Source organism: Mobula birostris, chromosome 3, assembly GCF_030028105.1.
Source record: "Mobula birostris isolate sMobBir1 chromosome 3, sMobBir1.hap1, whole genome shotgun sequence".
Taxonomy (NCBI): Eukaryota; Metazoa; Chordata; class Chondrichthyes; order Myliobatiformes; family Myliobatidae; genus Mobula; species Mobula birostris.
In genome coordinates, this window is record NC_092372.1 from 178222367 (window position 1) to 178244926 (window position 22560).

At 40.3% G+C, this 22560-nt stretch overlaps 1 protein-coding gene across 2 annotated transcripts in view; it reads right to left on the reverse strand.

The window, feature by feature from the left end:
- abcb4 (ATP-binding cassette, sub-family B (MDR/TAP), member 4) overlaps positions 1 to 22560 on the reverse strand; it is a 129211-nt gene that overhangs the window by 53803 nt on the left and 52848 nt on the right. The window contains exons 9-12 of one of the 2 annotated variants that reach the window (XM_072253753.1): positions 21564 to 21735; positions 16615 to 16728; positions 4301 to 4411; positions 3510 to 3635 (exon numbers count right to left, since the gene is read on the reverse strand). In XM_072253753.1, coding sequence (XP_072109854.1) covers positions 3510 to 3635; positions 4301 to 4411; positions 16615 to 16728; positions 21564 to 21735 — 523 coding nt within the window. Of the gene's footprint in view, positions 1 to 1186; positions 1405 to 3509; positions 3636 to 4300; positions 4412 to 16614; positions 16729 to 21563; positions 21736 to 22560 lie in introns of those variants that run through there. The other variant, XM_072253754.1, reaches the window with a different exon arrangement.

Here is a 22560-nt window from a genome sequence, read left to right on the forward strand (position 1 = left end):
GGTCTCGGTGATTTTGCATAGGTATGCACAGAGATTAGCCCATTTGGATATGTCCTGCTTTTTGTGACCTATTGCCTAATGCCTGTGTTGTAACGTACTGGAGCAGCTTAGCTAGAAGATATTATGTCCTGGACCCAAGTCTTCAGTGCAACAGCTTGAACATTATCTAATACTTTTGCCCTTACTGAATTCCGTCCTCTCAGAAATGCTCATATTACTGGGATTGGTTAAAATTGGATGAAGATCGGCTTCTAAAATAATAGGTTCTTCGAAGGAAGTCTAGGTAGGATATCATGGTTGAGAATGATTCAGTTTTATCTTCAGCACTTGTGTACTGGATCCCACCTTATACAGTACCCCATTGTGACAGGACGCTGAATTACCCCATGAACTGTGCTCGTTTACCCCTATTAACTGTGCTTTTGAAAAGAGAGAGAGAGAGTTATTTACCACCGATAGCTTGTTTGTAAAAGAGAGAGAGAGAAACGGAGACTAACTATTGGACTGTCACTTTAAGGCACTGGTTAACTGTTGGATTTCTGCCAGAGTTAGAAACAGCACCGAGCAGCTCGTAAGTTGCTATGGTGACCGAAGGCAGTGTTATTTACTGGACACTCGATGTTACGTTTTTTGGCAGGTTGTTGATACTTCAAGGACTTTTTGCCTGCTTGCATTTCTTCAGAGAGAGAGGAAGGAGGAGTTATTTGAATGACAGGCAGTACCCGGTATGGGAAGATAAAATAGGAGGTCAGGTGATAGACCTCAGACACATGTCTGGACACTGAATGAGCATTGTTGTGCCCGCAGGAAAAGTGGGTTTTGGAGGATCGATCAGGCAGATTGATCCATCGCTCTTACAGTGGAAAGAGGAAAAGGGTTGACTGGTGGGGAGTTGTCCATGTGTCCACTCTCACCTGGGGGATAGTTCCACCACAGAAAACCGGTCCCCTTTGTTAAAGTCACAGTCGGTGACTTTTAAAGGATTTGGAAGGACAACGAGAAGATCGACGGCGTCAGCTCACCTGAAGACTCAAATCTCTCCCTCAACTCAATACCACAAACTGAACTGAACTTTACCCATCAGCATAAGACTGTATCTTTTTACCCCTAGGCTTAAAGAAGCTTGGTTTCTCATACATATACATTTCTACACTTACTGATATATATAAATAAAATCATTGCTAACCTGTTTGATTTATCTACATTTATATTACTGTATTGCATAGTTACTAATAAATATTATTAGTTTATAGCAATACTGGACTCCAAAGTGTTTTCCATCTCTGCTGATTCTTTATTCCCGTCACGGGGTTTGTGACACCCATCCTCCACCATTGGTAGCCTGGATGTATGCTACCATTGCCACTTGGCAGCAGTATGTGCTTCAACATGTTCCAGACTCCTCACCTGCAGATTACACTACAGAAGTACAGAACAGGCTGACATGTGTACCTGGTCTCTTATTTCTTACACCAGCCATTGAAGACATAATCCATAAAAACATTACACAAGTTTTGTCCACCATGTATGTTTTGAGTTTACTTCACTTAATTAATAAACACTATTTAAAATCAGCTTTTACTTATTTTATTTGGCTTTAATCTCTATTTTTTTTTAAATATTAAAAGTAATTTCCAACCTTCTTAAATGTTTCAGATGTTTGACAACATAACCTAGGGCAGTGCTGGAAAAGGGTCCTCAGCTGCTGTTCCCAGTTGGCCAGGTCACCATTAGCAGACCTCCCTGCTAGTGGTATAGCCATGGTCCAGAGATTTGGAGGTCACTGGGAGATGCATGAACGCAGAAGTTTGATCTGAGGTCTGAATGAGTGTCAGGGAAGTGTGTTGATAGCAAGTGGATATTTCAGGTAGAATTGAGCAAAATTTTGCTCTTAATAAGACCACAAAATACAGGAGCAGAACTAGACCATTAACCCATCGAATCTACTCCGCCATTTCATCATGGCTGATCCAACTTTCCCCTCAGCCCCAATCTCCTGCTTTCTCCCTCTATCCCTTCATGCCCAGACTAATCAAGAATCTATCAACCTCTGTCTTAAATATATATAAAATCTTGGCCTCCATAACTGCCTGAGCCAAAGCCTTTCACAGATTCTCCACTCTCTGATAAAGAAATTCCTCCTTATCTCCATTCTAAAAGGACACCCTTTTATTCTGTGGCTGTGTCCTCTGGTCTTGAACACAGCCATCATAGAAAACATCCTTTCCACACCCTGTCTATGGAGGTCTTTCACCATTTGATAGGTTTCAACATAACAAGCCATTCAATCCTGGAATCATCTTTGTGAACCTCTTTTGAACCCTCTCCAGTTTTAGCACATCCTTTCTAAGATAAGGGGCCCAAAACTGCTCACAATACTCCAAGTGAGGCCTCACCAGTGCTTCAAAAAGTCTCAACATTATATTCTTGCTTTTATATTCTAGTCCTCTTGAAATGAATACTAACATTGCATTTGCCTTCCTCACCACAGACTCAACCTGCAAATTAACCTTTAGGGAATCCTGCACAAGGACTTCCAAGTCCCTTGGCAACTCTGTTTTTTTTTTCCCTCTCCATTTAGAAAATAGTTAACCCTTTCATTTCTTCTACTAAAGTGCATGACCATACATTTCCCCACACTGTATTCCATCTGCTGTTTCTTTGCCCATTCTCCTAATCTGTTTAAATCCTCCTCTAGCCTCTGTTTTCCCAAATCTACCTGTTCCTCCACCTATCTTCATATCGTCTGCAAACCTTACAACAAAGCCATCAATTCCATCATCCAAATCATTTTCATTTAACTTAAACATAATTTGTCCCAACACAGACGCCCCTGGAACACCACTAGTTACTGGCAGCCAACCAGAAAAGGTTCCCTTTATTCCCATTTTTTGCCTCCTTCCGATCAGCCATTGCTTTATCCATACTAGAATCTTTCCTCATTTATGTCACCTTGTCAAAGGCCTTCTGAAAATCCAAGTACGCAACATCAAACAATTCTCCTTTGTCTATCCTGCTTGTTAATTCTTCATCCTTAGGAGATCTCATCCTTAGTTTTCTAATAATGTCATTCATGCTCATTTTGTAATGAATCATTACCTCATAACTCATTAAACTCCCTTCATTGATTGTGCTCTTTCCCTAGAAGTAGCAGCAATTCATGCAGGCAATGAAGCAGTATTTCTTTGCCTGTGCTATGCCTGCATTTTAGACAATAGACAACAGGTGCAGGAGTAGGCCGTTTGGCCGTTTTTAAGAGCACATGTAACCAAATAAACAAAAAAAGATATTTCTTTACTCAAATGTTAGACTCGTCCGGCAATTAAAGTTTAAAGATCTCATTCTGCTGAGGGCAGTTGTAAAGATTGACCTTCTGGTGCATAGTAATTTGAGTTATTTCAATATTTGAATTTCTTACACCTCCCTCACCCTGACTCCCCCAATCCAAGCTTTGCTGTCCCACAATATTGAATGTTTACACAGTATGACGAGCATTGTTAAAACCTTACCATCCCATCTTCAGGATCATATAGCCTCTGCAGAAGTTGAATGGTGGTGCTCTTTCCACAACCACTGCTGCCAACTAGTGCAACTGTTTGCCCACTCTGAAACTTCAAGTTCAGACCCTTCAATACCTATTTCAAGATCATAGAGATGGAAAAGTCATTTTTACTTGCCTTTAATAATTATGTTTTGTGTCATAACATGTAATTTCCATTCTGAAAGTTATGGGCATACAAATCATTCTTACATGACTTTTTAAAATCTTATGCTTTTAGAAAGTAGTAAACAAAAAACTAATTTAAACTTATATTCATTAAAACTAATGGTAACACATGGCATACAGACAAATCTACTGTTTAAATTTGCATTTCAAAAGAGTATGCATTAAAAGTTTAAAGAATATATGAATTACTTTACTTATGGTATTAAAATTTGTTTTACTGCTTAATCGTAAATCGCTGGCATGAAAAACTAAAAATTGAGCCTTCTCCTAAACGTTAAAGTCATTTACTGAAACATGCATAGTAAGCTATTTATTTAATCTGGATGATACACTGACTAAAGGTAGTAAACAAAGTCAATATGATGTAATATCTTTAAATCTTACCACATGTAAAATGATATTAAGTAATAAAACTATTACTCAATATGTTGTTATAATAGTCACTTAATTATCCAAAGTGCTTTGAACTTTTTCTAAAGATGCCAATGTAGTTATAATTTGTAAGGTTAACTTACTTTATTTCAGAGGGAACACTATATTGCAATCATAATACCTGAATAACTGAAAACCTACCTTAACATCAGGTCGTGAGGGATACCTGAAATGCACATTTGAAAATTCCACATCTCCTTTAATTTGATTGAGTTTGTGTCCACTTTCTGAAAAACTGTCAATCAATGGTTCCTGAATTATGATAATGAAATATTAGCTATTAATAATATGACCACATGTATTTATGTTCCATAGAAATTTGCAATTGCAGCTGCACGTGTTCTTTAGTTGTACAAGTAGTTCAGTTATAACAGAAGTGTCCCAGTAGTGCAGCGTAACACTGTATAGCGTGAGCTGCAGCATTGTGGTTCAGTTCCCACTGCTGTCCATATGGAATTACATGTTCTCCTTGTGACCGCACAGGTTTCCTCTGGGTGCTCCAGTTTCCTCCCACATTCAAAGACTGACGAGTTGAAGCTAGTAAGTTCCGGGCACGATATCTTGACACTGGCACCAGTATATCTTTGACGTAAATGATGCACTTCATTGTATGCTACAAAGTACATATTACAAATAAAACTAATCTTTAAATCTTTTGCACAATAATTACATTCGTAAGGAATCTCACATTATAGAAAGTCACATAATAGTAATGCAGACTGTAGATGACTTCAAAGCAGAGATCTAAACAGATCCAAACAATTGTGCAGCAACCAATATGGCCTGCATAATGCAAGTATCCATAAATTATGCAAACAGCATTATTTGTCTTATGTACATTGAAACATGCTGTGAAACACATAGTTTTGTGTCAAATCAAATCAGTGTGCCTTGTGCACGAGGCATCGCAGAAGTGCCACCATGCTTCTAGTGCCAACATAGCATGCCCACAACTTACTAACCCTAACTCTAACTGTATGTCTTTGAAACATGGGAGGAATTTCACATTCCAAGGACATACAAAAAAAGGCAGAATGTACAAATTCCTACAGACAACAGCAGAAATTGAACTCCAGTTAGTATTCACTGGTGCTGTAAAGCAATTGTGCTAACTGCTACTCTACCAAACTGGCCTATCCATGGAAATGTAGAAATGCATCCGAAGGAATTCCACAGAGAAAAAACAATATTGAGACAACAGAAGGGAGAAGAGGGAGGGAGACCAAAAGTTTTGGTTCAAGGGTGATTTTAACAGGGCACTTAGAAAGACAATGAAAAGACACACTTAATGAGTATTTGTCTAAGTATTTCTGAAACATTTGTGGTTGATTCCGATATCAACCAACCTCTGTCTAAAAATGTACTTCTCAGATTTGTTTCAAACCTCCTTCATTTCACCTTAGATCTACACTGTTTTCTTTGATACCAAGATGCGAAAAATTTTTTGACCAGGGTCACCCTTTCAGCCTCCTTCACTGTAGTGAAATCAAATGTCGTCTATCCAATCTTTGCACATAATTTAAGTCCTCCGATCCAGAAAACATCTTGGTGAATCTCTTTCTCCACTCTCCCCAGTACAAACAAATTCTTACCATGGTGTGGCAACTAGAACTGCACATGATCACCCAAGTGAGGCCTAACCAGTACTTGTAAATTTGCAACAAACATCTGAGCTATTACATTTTATGATCTAACCCAGAGATTCCCAATGTGGACGGTACCACCCCCAAGAGGGTAATTACGCGTCTTAAGGGGGGGGGGGGTGAGATAGAAGTTGTTGGGGTGCATTCAAGGTTCTTGGGGGGGGGCAGAAAGCAGCACCCTAACTTAAGGCAAGAGACCTGACTGACCATTAGTAGAGCAGGCACTTCCAAAACTAAAGGATGAGGCACTGAAACACAGGAGGAACCACAGCTCTGTAGGTGGTGAGCACTCATCATCACTCTGCGTCTGAAACTCGGCAATCTCATCCGACCTTACCAACCAAACAGACATTATTGGGGATCCATAGATTAGCACCAGGCTGCCCAACAGGTCTCCTTGACTTGCAGCACGGAATGAGTTCATGCAATTTAGCAGCTGGTAAGTCAAATACACCCTCTCAACGTTCTCCACAGGTCTACAGAAAACATGTTGTGCAACAGTACAATGCTGCCTGGAACCAATCAGTGAACCCGAAGGTCCCACTTGAAGTGTTCAAAGCGACCTCAGCTTCAAATGTGCAGTCAAGGAAAATCTTCGGCGGTTATGAGACCTTACATGATTGGAAGTGTATAAAGGTAGCTTGCCGAACACCAGCCTTGTCCCAGCTAAGATTCAGATTCTGATCTGAATCCCTGTCAACATAGTTTTGCTGTTGTGATCGTCTTCATCTTTGACTCGCTATTCCCTTGCATGCCGCTACCCTGATTCCATCCTGGTCAAATTGCTGCTGTCATCAACATCCAATAGGCATTCCCAGTTTGCGTAATTTTAAAAAATTTTAATTTAGCCCTGTTAATGATGGATTAATACGTATGGTGCAATCTGAGTCTGAAGGTGGTGAAGCCTTGAATTCTAATTCTGCTAAGAAACAGAAACTAGTGTTACATACATGGAGTATGGTTTTATTCCATTCCTGTCAGATCAGCGGCACACCATGTGTCTTATTTCTAATACTGTACTGTCTAAAGATACCATGAAACCATCAAGGTTGCCGGAACTCTTCCATAAAAGACACCCTGAAAAGGCTACTTATGGCATTACCCAGTTCCAGAAGATGAAAGAAGCATTCAAAAAGTGTTGCACTCTCGAGTTATTTGCCAAGAAAGCTAAAAATGACTTTAAGAGTGGTCTCATTGCTCCTTGTAACATTATCAAAAATGGAAAAGTTTATGAAGGGATTCTCTTTTGTAAAAAGTTAAAAACAAACATCAACAGAAAATCAATCTGTGATGAGCTCAAAATGTATATCAAGGATAAAAGTATTCCGATTAGGAACATGATTTCTTGTGCAACAGGTGGGGCACCATATATGCAGGTCACCATATGCTGGTTTAGTGGCGTTTATGAAAAAAGAAAATTCCAACTCTGTTTGCAATCCATTATGTAATAAAGCCTCAACATCTTGCAGCCAAAAACCTTCAGCAGTGACTTTTTTTCCTAGCATGATTCTTGTAATATCTGCTACCAGCAAAATTAAAGCTCATCCATTAAATAGCAAAATATTTTACCAGTTATGCCAAGATAATGATGAAGAGTTTGAACATTTGCTTCTTCACACTGAAGTGTCTTGGCTGTCAAAAAGCTGCTGCTTAAAATATTTCTTTGATCATTTTGACACCATGGTTGAATTTTTGCACAAAGCCAACAAGAGCTTGGGAAACAAGGCTGAACTTGTATGTGGAGATGTCACATACTTAGCTGATCTGTATGACAAAATTAACTTTCTAAATATGAAACTGCAGGGTAAGCATTTCAATTTAATTTAGGCAAAAAATGCAGTGTCCACTTTTATCAGAAAATTGGAAATATATGAGCAAAAGATCTGGAGGAGGATATTCTCAGTTTCTCTGCATGGAAAGTACGACACGCTCTTTCACAGATGGTGATTTGCAAGAGTATTGCTTACACCTGCAGGAACTAAAGAAGGACTTTCAGAATGAATTCAAGGATTTGAATGAGCTGGAAATTCCAAACTGAGTAATTAACCCATTTCTAAGCAAGGTGGAAGAACAGGAAGTGAGCTGACAAGTAATTATCAAAATTCAGAATGATGAAGAAGCAAAAATGTTTTTCAAAAATGTTGGCTTTTGTGGTATGTGGCTACGCTGTCTTATGAAGTTTCCTGGTCTTTGGAAAAGAACCAAGTTGCTCTTCATTGCACTTCCATCCACGTATCTTGTTGAAACAGGCTTCTGTGCATTGAACCACATATGCACAAAGAACAGAAACCACATTGACGTTGTTATGTGTAAGGGGGTTTCGACTTTTATGTTACTGCGGAGGCTAATTAAAATGGCATCTTTGTTATGTTAATCTGGGGAATGCGGCTTTTTTTGTGTTAAACGCTGAGAAAGTTTGCGCTAGCAGCTTGTATTGGTTTAGAGTGTGATAAGAAATATGTTATTAACCAATTGGGATAGTTGTTATTTCTTTGGTGTATTTGAAGATACTGTATGCGCGGGGTTTTGAGGCAGAGGGCGGGAGAGCGAGACAGAGGATGGACGAGGTGCTGTGAGTCCGCTAACGGGGTCGGACCCCAAGGAGGGCGTTCGGCGAGGAGACGGAGACGGACTCGTGTGGAGCGTCTGGTCAACCACCGTCGTTGGTCCCAGGCGGCCAGTCGAGGTGGTCCGAGGGGGTCGCAGGGTGAAGAAGAAGGTCCTTGAGCTCCAACGGTTTTTGTGCACGAACAGATTGAACTTTGATAAGTGTAGCGCCTTTTATTTTCCTTTTATATTTTATTCTCTTTTAATTATATAGTTCCAGTAATATCTATAAACTGTAAATCATTTAATTGTATCTGGTGTATTGTCTATTATTTGGGTGGGGTGAGGTACCTCACACAGCATCCACACAAACGAATTATCTAGTTTGGCAGGGCCGAGGCTGTTTCCCTAGACGACAGTGAGCTGAGCGATCCTGAGGGCGGCCGGAGGGGGTGGGGGGACTACATATGCTTGGAAACTTAGGGCTTTTGCTGTTGCAACTTGAACGAGATATTTTAACTCTTGCTAAAAACCATAAATCTCATGGATCACTGATATCAAAGCTGCTGTATAGTGCACAGGTACTGTGTAAGTTAGGTTTAAAGACAAAATTTTTTAACAGAATCATTTTTATCATGTTAGCACATGGTAGATATGTTTTTACACTATGGGGGTGCTGGGAAGTATATTGTGCCTGAGGTCAAAAAAGGTTGGGAAAGTCTGCTCTAACCCATGAAGGGAAATGTGCTATATGTCTCCTTCACCATCCTGTCAAACTAGGTTACCACTTTTACATTATTCACCTCATGTTAGTAAAAAAACTTAGTGAAACTCAAATCTGTTTAAACTGTGGAGTCGATTGTCCACCCTTCCCTATTCATATTATTATGCATCTGATATTTGTGAAGTGCAGCAGTGTCTTGAAAGATCTTATAGCTGACAGTAAATATGATTTTTTATCTAATAGTAATAGATTTCCACTGAATTTCTTTGCCACAGGCAAAAACATCTGATTCACAGATATTCATAATTAAAATAAAGTGCTGGCTAGCAAAAAAATGACAGAAACAGTAAGTTACAAATAGTTAAAGTCTGAAAAAAACAAAAATTATTGTAAGTTCCCTTTGGTCTGGCAGTACTTGTACAGACAGAAACAGTTAACATTTCAGGTCTATTTTTGTTCATCAGAACTCAAAAAAAAATCAAAATCAAAGACGCCTTAATTTCAGAGAGAGTAGAGTGGTGGAAATAACAAATGGAATATTTCTGGTAGGGTGGTGACTGAATCACAGACACTCAGTGGGCACTTTATTAGGTACATCCTGTCCCTAAATAACATGGCCATTGAGTGGTATGTTCATAGTCTTCTGCTGTTGTGATCCATCCACTTCAAGGTTTGACATGTTGTGCATTCAGTCCCTGGATAACAAGCTTCGTGAACTGACAGCCAGAATCTCCCATCAGCTGGAAACAAAGGAATGCAACATTTTGTGCTTCGTGGCGACCTGGCTGATGGAGAAGATACTAGATCATGCAATCGAGCCCACTGGGTTCACCCTGTTCTGGGCAATCAGGTCAAAAAACCTCACTGGGAAGAGTAAAGGAAGAGGGGTATGCTTCATGGTCAACAATACTTGGTGCGACCCCTAGAATGTGCATGCCCTCAAATCCTTTTGATCCCAAGACCTGGAATACCTGGTGCTGCTGTGCAGACCCTACTGGCTACCGAGGGAGTTCATGGCTGCTATCATCACAGAGATGTACATTCTGCCGCAGGCTGATACTGACCTGGCTCTCAAGGAACTGTACGAGACCATCAACACGCTGGAGACTGCACACCCAGAGGCTGCCTTCATCGCCGGTGATTTTAATCGAGTGTCGCTGATGAAAGTCTCTCCAAAGTTTTGTCAGCACTTCCAGGTGAGAACTCATGGAGATAACACACTTGACCATTGTTACACTCACTTCTGCAATGCTTACAAAGCTCTCCTTTACCCAGCTCTTGGAAAATCAGATCACTCTTTGACCCTGCTTTTGCCGCCATGCAGGGAGAAGCTGAAACAAGGGGCGGCCATAATTAAAACTGTCCACTGTTGGTCTGACCAATCGGCCTCCATGCTGCAGGACTGCTTCGATGATGCTGACTGGAATGTCTTCCATGATGAAGATGTCTCCAAGTTCACTGATAGATTCATGTGTTTCATCCAGAAGTGCATCAATGACATTTTCCCCCTGAAGTCAGTCAGGGTCTTCCTGAACCAGAAACCATGGATCAATAGTTCCGTACGAGCAGCACTTACAGTGCAACATCAAGGTTACATTGCTGGAGATCAACTAGAGCTCAAGAAAAGCAGCTATGATCTGCGCAAAGCTATCAAGGGTGTGAAACAACAATATAGGGAGAAGACTGAGTCAAGATTCACAACAAATAGCACAGGTGACTTGTAACGAGGGTTGCATATCATCGCAGACTTCAAAGCCAAACGTGGTGCCACCAGCATGGCGGCCTCTCTCCCAGATGAGCTCAATCGCTTTTACACTGTTTGATGTCACTAGCTCTGAGCCTCTGCGGAAAGCCACCGCTACGACCTGCAATCTGGTCATCTCTGAGGCTGAGGTACATAGATGTTTCCAACGAGTGGACAGTCGCAAGGCTGAAGGGCCAGACGGCATCCCAGGGCGAGTACTCAGGATGTGCGCTGCACAACTGGCAGCTGTGTTTACTGATATTTTTAATCTCTCCCTCTCCCAGTGTAGAGTGCCCTCCTGCTTCAAATTATCCACTATTGTCCCTGTACCAAAATAGACCAAGGTAACATGCCTGAACGACTGGCGTCCTGTCGCACTCACCTCAATAATAAGCAAATGCTTTGAGAGGCTGGTCAAGGATTACATCTGCAGCTTGCTACCACCCAAACTGGACCCCAAACAATTCACCTATGGACACAACCGATTGACAGATGACGGAATAGCCACTGCTCTACATACTGTGTTTACACATCTGGAGAAGAAGGATGCTTATGTGAGAATGCTGTTCTTAGACTACAGTTCAGCATTCAATACCATAGTTCCATCCAGGTTCGACAAGAGGCTCAGAGACCTTGGCCTTGACCCTGCCTTGTGCAGCTGGATCCTGGACTTCTTGTCAGATCGCCAGCAGGTTGTAAGAGTGGGCTCCCTTACCCCCAACCCTCTGACTGTCAATACAGGAGCCCCTCAGGGCTGCGTACTGAGTCCCCTCCTTTACTCCCTGTATACCCGTGACTGTATCACCACCCACAGCTCCAATTTACTAATTAAGTTTGCCCACAACCCTATATTGATTGGCCTTATCTCAGATAGTAATGAGGTGGCCTACAGGGAAGAAGTCAGCTCTCTGACACAGTGGTGTCAAGAAAGCAACCTCTCCCTCAAAGTCACAAAAACAAAGCAGCTGGTTGTGGATTACAGGAGGAATGGAGACAGGTTAACCTCTATTGACATCAATGGATCTGGGGCTGAGAGGGTAAACAGCTTCAAGTTTCCTCGGCATCCACATCACCGAGGACCTCACGTGGTCTGTACACACCAGCTGTGTGGTGAAAAAGGCACAATTGCACCTCTTTCATCTCAGATGGTTGAGGAGGTTTGGTATGGGCCCCCAAATCCTAAGAACTTTCTACAGGGGCACAATTGAGAGCGTCCTGACTGGTTGCATTGCTGCCTGGTATGGTAACTGTACCTCCCTTAATTGCAGGACTTTGCAGAGAGTGGTGCGGACAGCCCAGCGCATCTGTAGTTGTGAACTTCCCATGATTCAGGACATTTACAAGGACAGGTGTGTAAAAGGGGCCTGTAGGATCACTGGGGGCCTAAGCCACCCCAACCACAATCTATTCCAGCTGCTACCATCTGGGAAACGGTACCACAGCATAAAGCCAGAACCAACAGGCTCCAGGACAGCTTCTTTCACCAGGCCATCAGACTGATTAAGTCACGCTGATTTGAGTGTACTCTATATTACATTGACTATTCTATTTATCATAAATTACTATGATTGCACATGGCACATTTAGATGGAGATGTAACAAAGATTTTTACTCCTCATGTTTGTGAAGGATGTAAGAAATAAAGTCAATTCAATTCAGAGACGCTCTTCTGCACACCACTGTTGTGTGGTTATTTGAGTTACTGCCACCATGAACCAGTATAGTCATTCTGCTCCGATTCTCTCATTAACAAGGCATTTTTGCCCACAGAACTACTGCTCATGGATGTTTTACTTTTTTTTGCTCCATTCTCTGTAAATGCTAGAGACGGTTATACATGAAAATCCCAGATTCACAGTTTCTGAGATAGTCAAACCACCCCGTCTGGCACCAACAGTTATTCCACAGTCAAAGTCACTTAGATTACATTTTGTTCCCATTCTGATGTTTGGTCTAAACCTCTTGACCATGTCTGCATGTTTTTATGTATTGACTTGTTGCCACATACTGATCTCCATCAGCACAGGTGCACCACAAGGCTGGATACTTAGCCCACTGCTTTACTCGCCTTATACTGTTAACTGTGAAGCTAAGCACAGCTCCATAGTTACGTCTGCTGATGACACCATTTTAGTTGGCCAAATTGAAGATGGTGACAAATCAGCATATTGGACACAGATTAAAAATCTGGCTGAGCGGTGCTACACCACCAAACTCTCACTCAATATCAGCAAGACCAAGGAACCAATTATTGACTTCAGGAGGAGAAAACCAGATTCCATGAGTTAGCCTTCAATCGGGGGGATCAGAGGTGGAGAAGGTCAGCAACTTTGAATTCCTCAGTGTTATCATCCCAGAGGACCTGACCTGGGCCCAGCACGCAAGTGCAATTACAATGAAAGCATGGCAGCACCTCAACTTCCTTAGGAGTTTGCAGAGATTTGGCCTGACATAGAAAACTTTGACAAAAATTATAGATGTGTGGCAGAGAGTATATTGACTGGTGCATCACAGCCCAGTATAGAAACACTAATGCCCTTTAATGGAAAGTCCTACAAAAAGTAATAGATAAGGCCCAATCCATCATGGTAAGGCTCTCACCATTGAGCACATCTACACAGACTGCTGTTGCAAGTAACATCCATCATCAAGGACTACCACACCCAGGCTATGCTCTCTTCTTGCTGCTGCCATCAGGAAAAGGTACAGGAGCCTTTAGGACCTACTCCACCAGGTTCTTAATTACCTCTCAACCATCAGGCTCTTGAACCAGTGGGTGATGACTTCACTTGCTCCATCACTGAACTTTTCCCACAACCTATGGACGCATCTTCAAGGACATTTCGTCTCGTACTCAATATTTATTGCATATATTTTCTTTCTTTTAGTATTTGCAGAGATTGTCATCTTTTCACACTGGTTGTCCATTCTCTTTCATTGATTCTATCATGGTTATAGGATTTAATGGATATTAACTCACTGTACACCCATGATTGTGTAGCCAAGTTTCCATCAAACTCACTATAAAAGTTTGCTGATGACACAACAATTGTAGGATGCATCTCGGGTAATGACAAGTTTGAGTACAGGGAGGAAATTAAGAACCTGGTGGCATGGTGCGAAGACAATAACCTATCCCTCAACGTCAGCAAGACGAAGGAATTGGTTGTTGACTTCAGAAGGAGTAGCAGACTGCACGACCCAATTTACATCAGTGGTGCGCAAGTGGAACAGGTCAAAAGCTTTAAGTTCCTCGGGGTCAATATCGCAAATGACCTGACTTGGTCCAACCAAGCAGAGTCCACTGCCAGAAGGCCCACCAGTGCCTTTACTTCCTGAGAAAACTGAAGAAATTTGGCCTGTCCCCTAAAACCCTCACTAATTTTTATAGATGCACCGTAGAAAGCATTCTTCTAGGGTGCATCACAACCTGGTATGGAAGTTGTCCTGTCCAAGACCGAAGGAAGCTGCTGAAGCTCATGAACACGGCGCAGCACATCACACAAACCAATCTTCCGTCCGTGGACTCACTTTACACCGCACACTGTCGGAGCAGTGCTGCCAGGATAATCAAGGACACGACCCATCCAGCCAACACACTTCTCGTCCCTCTTCCCTCCAGGAGAAGGCTCAGGAGCTTGAAGGCTCAGGAGCTTGAAGGCTCAGGAGCTTGAAGACTCATACGGCCAGATATGGGAACAGCTTCTTTCCAACTGTGATAAGACTGCTGAACGGATCCTGACCCGGATCTGGGGCATACCCTCCAAATATCTGGACCTGCCTCTCGGTTTTTTTTGCACTACCTTACTTTCCATTTTTCTATTTTCTATTTATGATTTATAATTTAAATTTTTAATATTTACTAATTTTAACTATTTTTAATATTTTTAATACTTAATATTTGTAATCCAGGGAGTGGGAAGCGCAGAATCAAATATCGCTGTGATGATTGTACGTTCTAGTACCAACTGTTTGGCGACACTAAAGCATAAAGTATATGCCTGCAATAAAATGAATCTCAGGCTTGTGTATGGTGACATATATGTACTTCGATAGTAAATTTCCTTTAAACACTGAGTAATATTTCATATAATTTTTTTTGATTAAACATCCTTTGTTGTTTACATAATTCCTTATGGGTTATGTATAAAAGCACGTGAATGGCATACATCATCTCACCATGTCACTAAAAGTAAAGAACAATGCAAGCACATTTATTCCCTGCTCCATGTTTTTCTTTTGATTAGTTTTATGCTTTGGAAAGTTTTTCTACTATAGAAGTTTTTCCAAGTTTTAGATGCCATGCCGAACCTTCACAAACTCCTGCTGCTGTGCCTTCTTCACAATTGCACTTATGTGCTGGGCCCAGGACAGAACCTCTGAAATAATAACACTGGAGAATTTAAAGTTGCTGACCCCCTCTGCCTCTGATTTCCCAGTGAGGATTGACTCAGGGACCTCCAGTTTAATACATACATACAAAAATTAAAATTATCCTATACAGGCCAAGAGATTTAATTGCTGTGGAGTATTTCCTACTCTTGTGGGCAAGAGAGACTTGGGGCTGTGAAACAATCTCAGATTTAAGAACCTCCTGTGTTGTGGCTGTAGGAGTTGCCTCTGGGACTGTAGGAAGTGGTTCTGACAGCTGTGGACATCTTTCTTCTCTAACAATTGACTCTAATCTCCTCAAATGCTCAATGTGTCATCTCCAGATGACATCAGATTCAGTCTCCACTGTGTAGGAGAGCAGTCTAGTTCTGTCCTTAATCTTTCCAAGAACCTACTTTTGATCACTATAGTCCCTCGACAGGACTGTTAGCCCAGGAGTGAAACATCAAACCTCCTTGTTTGAGGAGCACTCAATTTGTCTCAGCTGTTTGTCTTGCATATTCCTTCTGATTGGGTTTGAGGACATCCTAGCATGAAATCAAGGGACAACCCAGGAACAGCATAGCTGGTATGTTTTTGTGGAACGTGCAGCATTGCGACATCCAAACAAGAAATTGGCAAGCAAGCTTCTGATTCAGTGTTAGGGTAGTGGGTTCTGTTGACATTTCTACCGTGCATTCTCAAGACTCTGGACAAATCTTTCCTCAAAGCCAGTTGTAGCTAGGTGGTACGGCACAGATGTAGTATGTCTTATTCCATTCATTTTCAGGAATGTAAAACTGTTCTGCAAAAAAATTGTGGTCATTTGCCACAGACTAAGCATGCATCAACCAGCTATGTGTTATGCAACCTAACATGCGTATCTTTCCAATGTAGCCAGCCATTGCTGCTTTTTTATCATCACCCAGTACTCACTGTTTATGAACCCATGAATTTCATCCATTTTCTGCCTTTCTTTAAACTCAAGTGTCTCATCACACTTCAACAGGTCATCTCAGGTTTGTTTAAAATTTCCTCGCCGCCACTGTTTTGTTTTGTAACTTCAAATCATAAAGTTGATTGAAATAGAAAGCATGAAGCCGGGAATAAACATGCCTACTACATTCTTTACTTTGAGTGAGGCACGTGATGATGTACGCCATTCAGATACATTCACCTATAACAATGGATAATCTGAACAACAAAGAATGCTTCGTCAAACAATGTACTTACAATATTACTGAAATATTAAATGTACAATATTGGCCTTACAAAAGCAGGTGTGTTGGCAAGTTTGAAGCCTGACTGTTTTCCTTTGCATATCCATTTTTGAATCCATTGGGTGCTGAAAGGGAAAAGCATCACTTTCCTCTAACTTTACATTTCTCACCAATGAGTATACACACTGATGAAATGGCTAGATTACCTGGTCCATAATCTTATAGATCTTCTGTGCTGCTCCTCTTGCACTGGCAAATGCTTCAATATGTGGTGAAGTTTGACCAATGGAAAATGCACCAATTAGGACTGCAAAAAATACCTGAAATTTTGGAGGGAAAAATAGAAATAAAGGCTACACTGATCAGAAATGCAAATACTATTTTCTTATTTTCAAAATAGATTTCATGATATGTTACTCCATCAAAAGCACATCAGAAACTAATCTGTTTTTTTCTTCCTTAAGGTATGTACCCCAATGGCAGCTTGAAATTCAGCCTCGTATCTCACCCAGGTTATCTGGGGAAATTCAAAGCTCTCACTGGCATGCAGACTAAATTGAGGCTCATTACTTAACTCAGCAATTTCCTAATTTACACCATTAAGTGGTGTGCTGGAAGAACTGAATTCTGAACATTACTCTATTGTAATTCAGGGCAGTACACATGATATAACCCATTATCTCAAGAGATAACAATGGCAATAAATTTAATTACACTGGACTTTGTTACTATATTGATAGGAGTTATTCATTTGCAAGTATTCAGAATAAAATTCATGACCTTTCGAAAAGAATTTGTTGCCATCGGTGCAGATGTAAGCACATTAGGATCATGGTTGGAGTCCCTGATTGTCATCAATTAACTGGACTTTGACTACTTGCCTTCACTCGTCCATCACATTATTTACTTGTGCATGAAGACAGCAGCTCAACCCCGTCACTGAACAGCTCTAAACTTACAATTCAAAATTGTCCAATTTTTATAGTTATTACTCTAATCCCATCTTTTGTATAAGAATTAATTGTAAATTCAAATGTTTAGAGCCAATAAATTCTATGAGTTAAAAGACAATAATACTCTATAATTAGCAAAATCACTGTTCTATAGTCAGTAAGCGCCAACAAATTTTTGTTATTATCCTCATCTTGGCTTGGGATGCCTAGTGACCTAAGGTCCCAAAGTTGAACAGAAAGCCTATACAAAGGGGAGGCTAGGCTTTCAAGGATGGTGTTCAGCCTGGGTGACTGCATGACTATATGTTTACATATTGTCAGCTTATCATCTTGATGCTCGCCTTACTGCAACTTCCACAGATACACTGCTTCCACAACTTCCTTTCTGCTAATTGCAAAGAATGAGAGATTTGTGGACTTCCCTATTTTATTGAATATTTAGTTTATTCTCCTTGGAGGTACAAAGCACTGTGAGGTGATTAAAATTTTAGCAGCTAAAAATTTACCATCATAAACTATAAAACAAATAGAGTATTGATTGAAAGTAATGCCCATCTTCCTACAATCAGATACATCATTAGCTTTATCTGAAAAATTGTATGGTTAATGGAGTCATATTATGAATGTACAAATCACACAGCAACTTGTAGTGACAAATATATATATACACACACACACACACACACATATACACACACACACATATATACACACACACACACACACACACACACACATATACACACACACATATATATATATATATATATATACACATACACATATATATACACATACAAACATATTATAAATTAATTCCAATTAATAGGAGAGTACAAAATATCACAAGTTTGAGGATTGGGAAGCTTTTTAAAACCAACAGAAGGCAACTAAAAAGTCATTAAGGTAAAGATGGAATTAAGCTAGCCAATTATATTAAAGAGGATACCATAAGCATCTTCAGATACATAAAACATAAAAGAGAGACAAGAGTAGATATTTAATTGCTGGAAAATGATGCTAGAGAGGTAGTAATAGGGGAAAAGCAAATGGTGGACGAACTGAATAAATATCTTGCATCAGCTTTCACTGTGGAACTCACTAGCAGTATGATGGATGTTCCAGGTGTCAGGGGGCATGAAGTGTGTGATAATTACCAGAAAGGTCTGAAGGTAGACAAGTCACCTGGGCCATATGGTATGCATCCAAGAGGTAGCTGAAGAGATTGTGGAGGCATTAGTAATTATCTTTCAAGAACCACTAGATTCTGGAAGAATAGAAAATTGCAAATGTCACTCTACTCTTCAAGAAGGGAGAGAGGCAGAAGGAAGCAAACTATAGGCCAATTGGTCTGAACTCAGTGGTTGGAAAGATGTAGGAGTTGACTATTAAGGATGATGCTTCAGGATATTTGGAGGGACATGATAACACAGGTTGTAGCCAAGATGGTTTCCTCAAGGGAAAATCTTGCCTGAAAAATCTCTTGAAAATGTTTGCAGAAATTACAAGCAAGATAGAAGAAGAATTGATTGCTGTTGTGTACTTGTATTTTCAGAAGACCTTGATAAGGTACCACACATGAGGTTGCTTAACCAGCTACGAGCCCATAGTATTATTGGAAAGATTTTAGCATGGATAAAGCAGTGGCTGATTGGCAGGAGGCAAAGATTGGGAATAAAGGGTGCCATTTCTAGTTGGCTACCACTGACTAGTGGTGTTCCACAGGATCTATATTGGGACCAATTCTTTTTATGTTATATGTCAGTGATTTAGATGATGGAATTGATGGCTTTGTTGCAAAAGTTGCTGATAATATGAAGATAGGTGGAGGGGCAGATAGTTTTGAGGAAGTAGAGAGACTACAAAAGGACTGTGACTAGGTGAATGGGCCAAGAAATGGCAAATGGAATATAGTGTAGGGAATGGTATAGTCATGCACTTTGATAGGAGAAATGAAAGTGTTGACTATTTTCTAAATGGAGAGAAAATACAAAAAACTGAGGCACAAAGGGACTTGGGAGTCCTTGTGCAGGACTCCCTAAAAATTGATTTGCAGGTTGTGCCTGTGGTGAGGAAGGCAAATGTAATGTTAGCATTCATTTCAAGAGGACTAGAATATAACAGCAAGGATGTAATGTTGAGACTTCATAGAGGTTTGGTGAGACCCCACTTGGAGTATTGTGAACAGTTTTGGGCCTCTTATCTTAGAAACTGGAGAGGGTTCAAAGGGGGTTCACGAAAATGATTCCAGGATTGAGTGGCTTCTCATTTGAAGAACATTTGATGTCTCTGAGCCTGTATTCACTAGACTTCAGAAGAATAACGGCTGACCTCATCGAAATCTATCGAATGGTAAAAGGCCTTGATCGAGTGGAAGTGGAGAGGATGTTCCCTATGGTGGGATAGTTTAAGACCATAAGACACAGCTCAGAATAGAGGTGCATTAGAATGGAGATTAGAAGGAATTTCTTTAGTCAGGAAATGGTTAATTTGGGAATTTGTTGCCACAGGCAGCTTTGGAAGCCAAGTCTTTCTGTATATTTAAGGCAGAGGTTGATGGATCCTTGATGGGTCAGGGCATGAAGGGATATGGGGAGAAGGCAGGAGACTGGGACTGAGGGGAACATGGTGCAACAGACTCAACGGGCCAAATAACCCAATTCTGGTCCTATGTCTCATGGTCTTAGAGATTTTTTAAGGAAACTTTATTAAATGCCAAATTTAACTGCTTCCTTTCATTCCTCCTTTGATAATATCAGTCATTCTTTCTCTTTAGTTTCTTTTCCAACATCTTATATTGAACAATGACTCCGTATCTAATTCTCCTCAGCTTTTCTCTTGTTTTGTTTCTTGATTCTTCAATCTCATTGGTTAAGGAGTTACATTGTTTGTCCCATTTTTTTTTTCCCCATCTTGGCTTCCATGCCCTGTTGTTCCTGTTAGCTGCTATTACTTTGCATATCCAGCAAACCTGTAGGCAAAAATGTTTAAACCCAAATGTTTAAACATGCAATAGTAAAAATAACTAAGGATATTTTTAGTGGGATGCTTCAATCCAACAAAATCTGACTGATCTGTACAATTCTCACGTATGGAGGCTCAAATTCTGTTGGTATATTTGGGGAATTTGGAGACCAAGTTCTACGACAAAGCAAGTGAAAACAAATTAACAACAAATATAACTGTCATCTTCCTTCTATACCTATACAGCCTATTAGCTCAACAAGTTTGTCTTTGACTTTGACCTGCCGAGTCTTTCAACCAGTGTGAACAGTTGTGTGAACTTTGTATGTGTTGGTTCCACCTTGAGGTCAATAGTTCAGCCTGGGTTGGGCTGCTGATCTTTTAGCTAAATTCATGCAGGGAGCTTTCCGATTTATACTTGAAATAGCTATTGCAGACCTTATGTGTCATGTCTTTTTATGGAATCATTTATATAGTTTATAACAAACATACTCTCGGGCTTCTCCAATTTCCACTGCAATTGGTAATTAAAAGTGGAATGCCTCTTACACAAATCATTCCTTTCTAGTGTTGAAAGAGCAGGAAAGATCATCAAAACCCAATACTTTGGTTGCATCACAGGTGATTCTTTATCACACTGAGGAAGTGTGACCAGCATCAACAGTTTTCCTTTGTCAACTGTCCCTTCATTTAGCCACATTCTACTCAAATTGACCAGATGTTAGCAGAATGAGCAGCATTGTCATTGAAGGCATAATTCTTACAGTGCCTTTCAGTGTAGATGCAGGAAGGATGCTTATCCTTGCTGAGGTATTTGGAACCAGGATTAGTGATCAGGCAATCAGGAAAACAATGAGAAGAAATTCCTAAACTCAAAAGCATAATTAATCTTAGGATTTGTCTATCAACAAGGGCTATATATTGAGTATATTTAAGATTAGGTCAATAAATGTTTTCATGTTAGGGGAAATCAACTGATGTGGAGTCAGTACAGGAAAATGGCTCTAAGATAAAAGATTACCCTAGATTCCACTGAATAGTGAAACATTCAACACAATCAAGCCCTCAGAGCCTGCCCTGCTTCAATTTCTTAAGCAGCACAGTCTGAATAAACCCAGATTATTTCTTATTTTGTGAATTTAAAAAGCAGCTGAAAAGCTAAATTAGAAGAGGAAAGAAACTTCTAAGAATCAGAAATTATTTGTATACCTTTATGCTCAATAGAAAACATCACTTACCGTAAGCACTTTTCCAATCGTATAGCTCTCATCCAAAACAAGAGTACTTCCATACCAGAATGCCAAAGCATATGTTCCATAGATTATTAGGAAAGTGGAACCCAGCGCTACATTGCTGCTAATGGCCTTTCTGATTCCAAGATTCTGGCCTTCAACTAAATTTTTGAGATACCTTCATAATATAATGAACATAATTAGATCCTGAAACAATAACCCACCCATTGCAGTACTTTAATTTTTCTACCTCCTTATATCAATATGTTGTAAACATAAGGCAATTTATTATTAGAAGTTCTTACTTTTGCCTCTAAAGTTTGAACAATTAATCATGTACACTGAAAATCCACCACACGCTCCATATTGAAAGTAAAATACCATTATAGAATGAATTTAACAACATATTACAAGATCTAATTGCATAGAAAGTATCTTTGCCTTAATTGACATCAATAATAGCAGAGTAGAATTTGATTGATATCACATGGAATAATGAGGCCAATTATCACGGCACATACAGTGGCATGCAAAAGTTTGGGCACCCCTGGTCAAAATTTCTGTTACTGTGAATAGCTAAGTGAGTAAAAGATGAACAGAGTTCCAAAATGCATAAAGTTAAAGATGACACATTTCTTTAATATCTTAAGAAAACTCTTTTTATTTCCATCTTTTACAGTTTCAAAACAACAAAAAAGGAAAAGGGCCCGAAGCAAAAGTTTGGGCACCCTGCATGACAGTACTTAGTAACACCGCCTTTAGCAAGTATCACAACATTTTTTGTAGCCAGCTAAGGGTCTTTCAATTCTTGTTTGGAGGATTTCTGCCTATTCTTCCTTGCAAAAGGCTTAGTTCTGTGAGATTCTTGGGCCGTCTTGCATGCACTGCTCTTTTGAGGTCTATCCACAGATTCTCGATGATGTTTAGGTCAGGGGACTGTGAAGGCCATGGCAAAACCTTCAGCTTGTGCCTCTTGAGGTAGTCCATTGTGGATTTTGAGGTG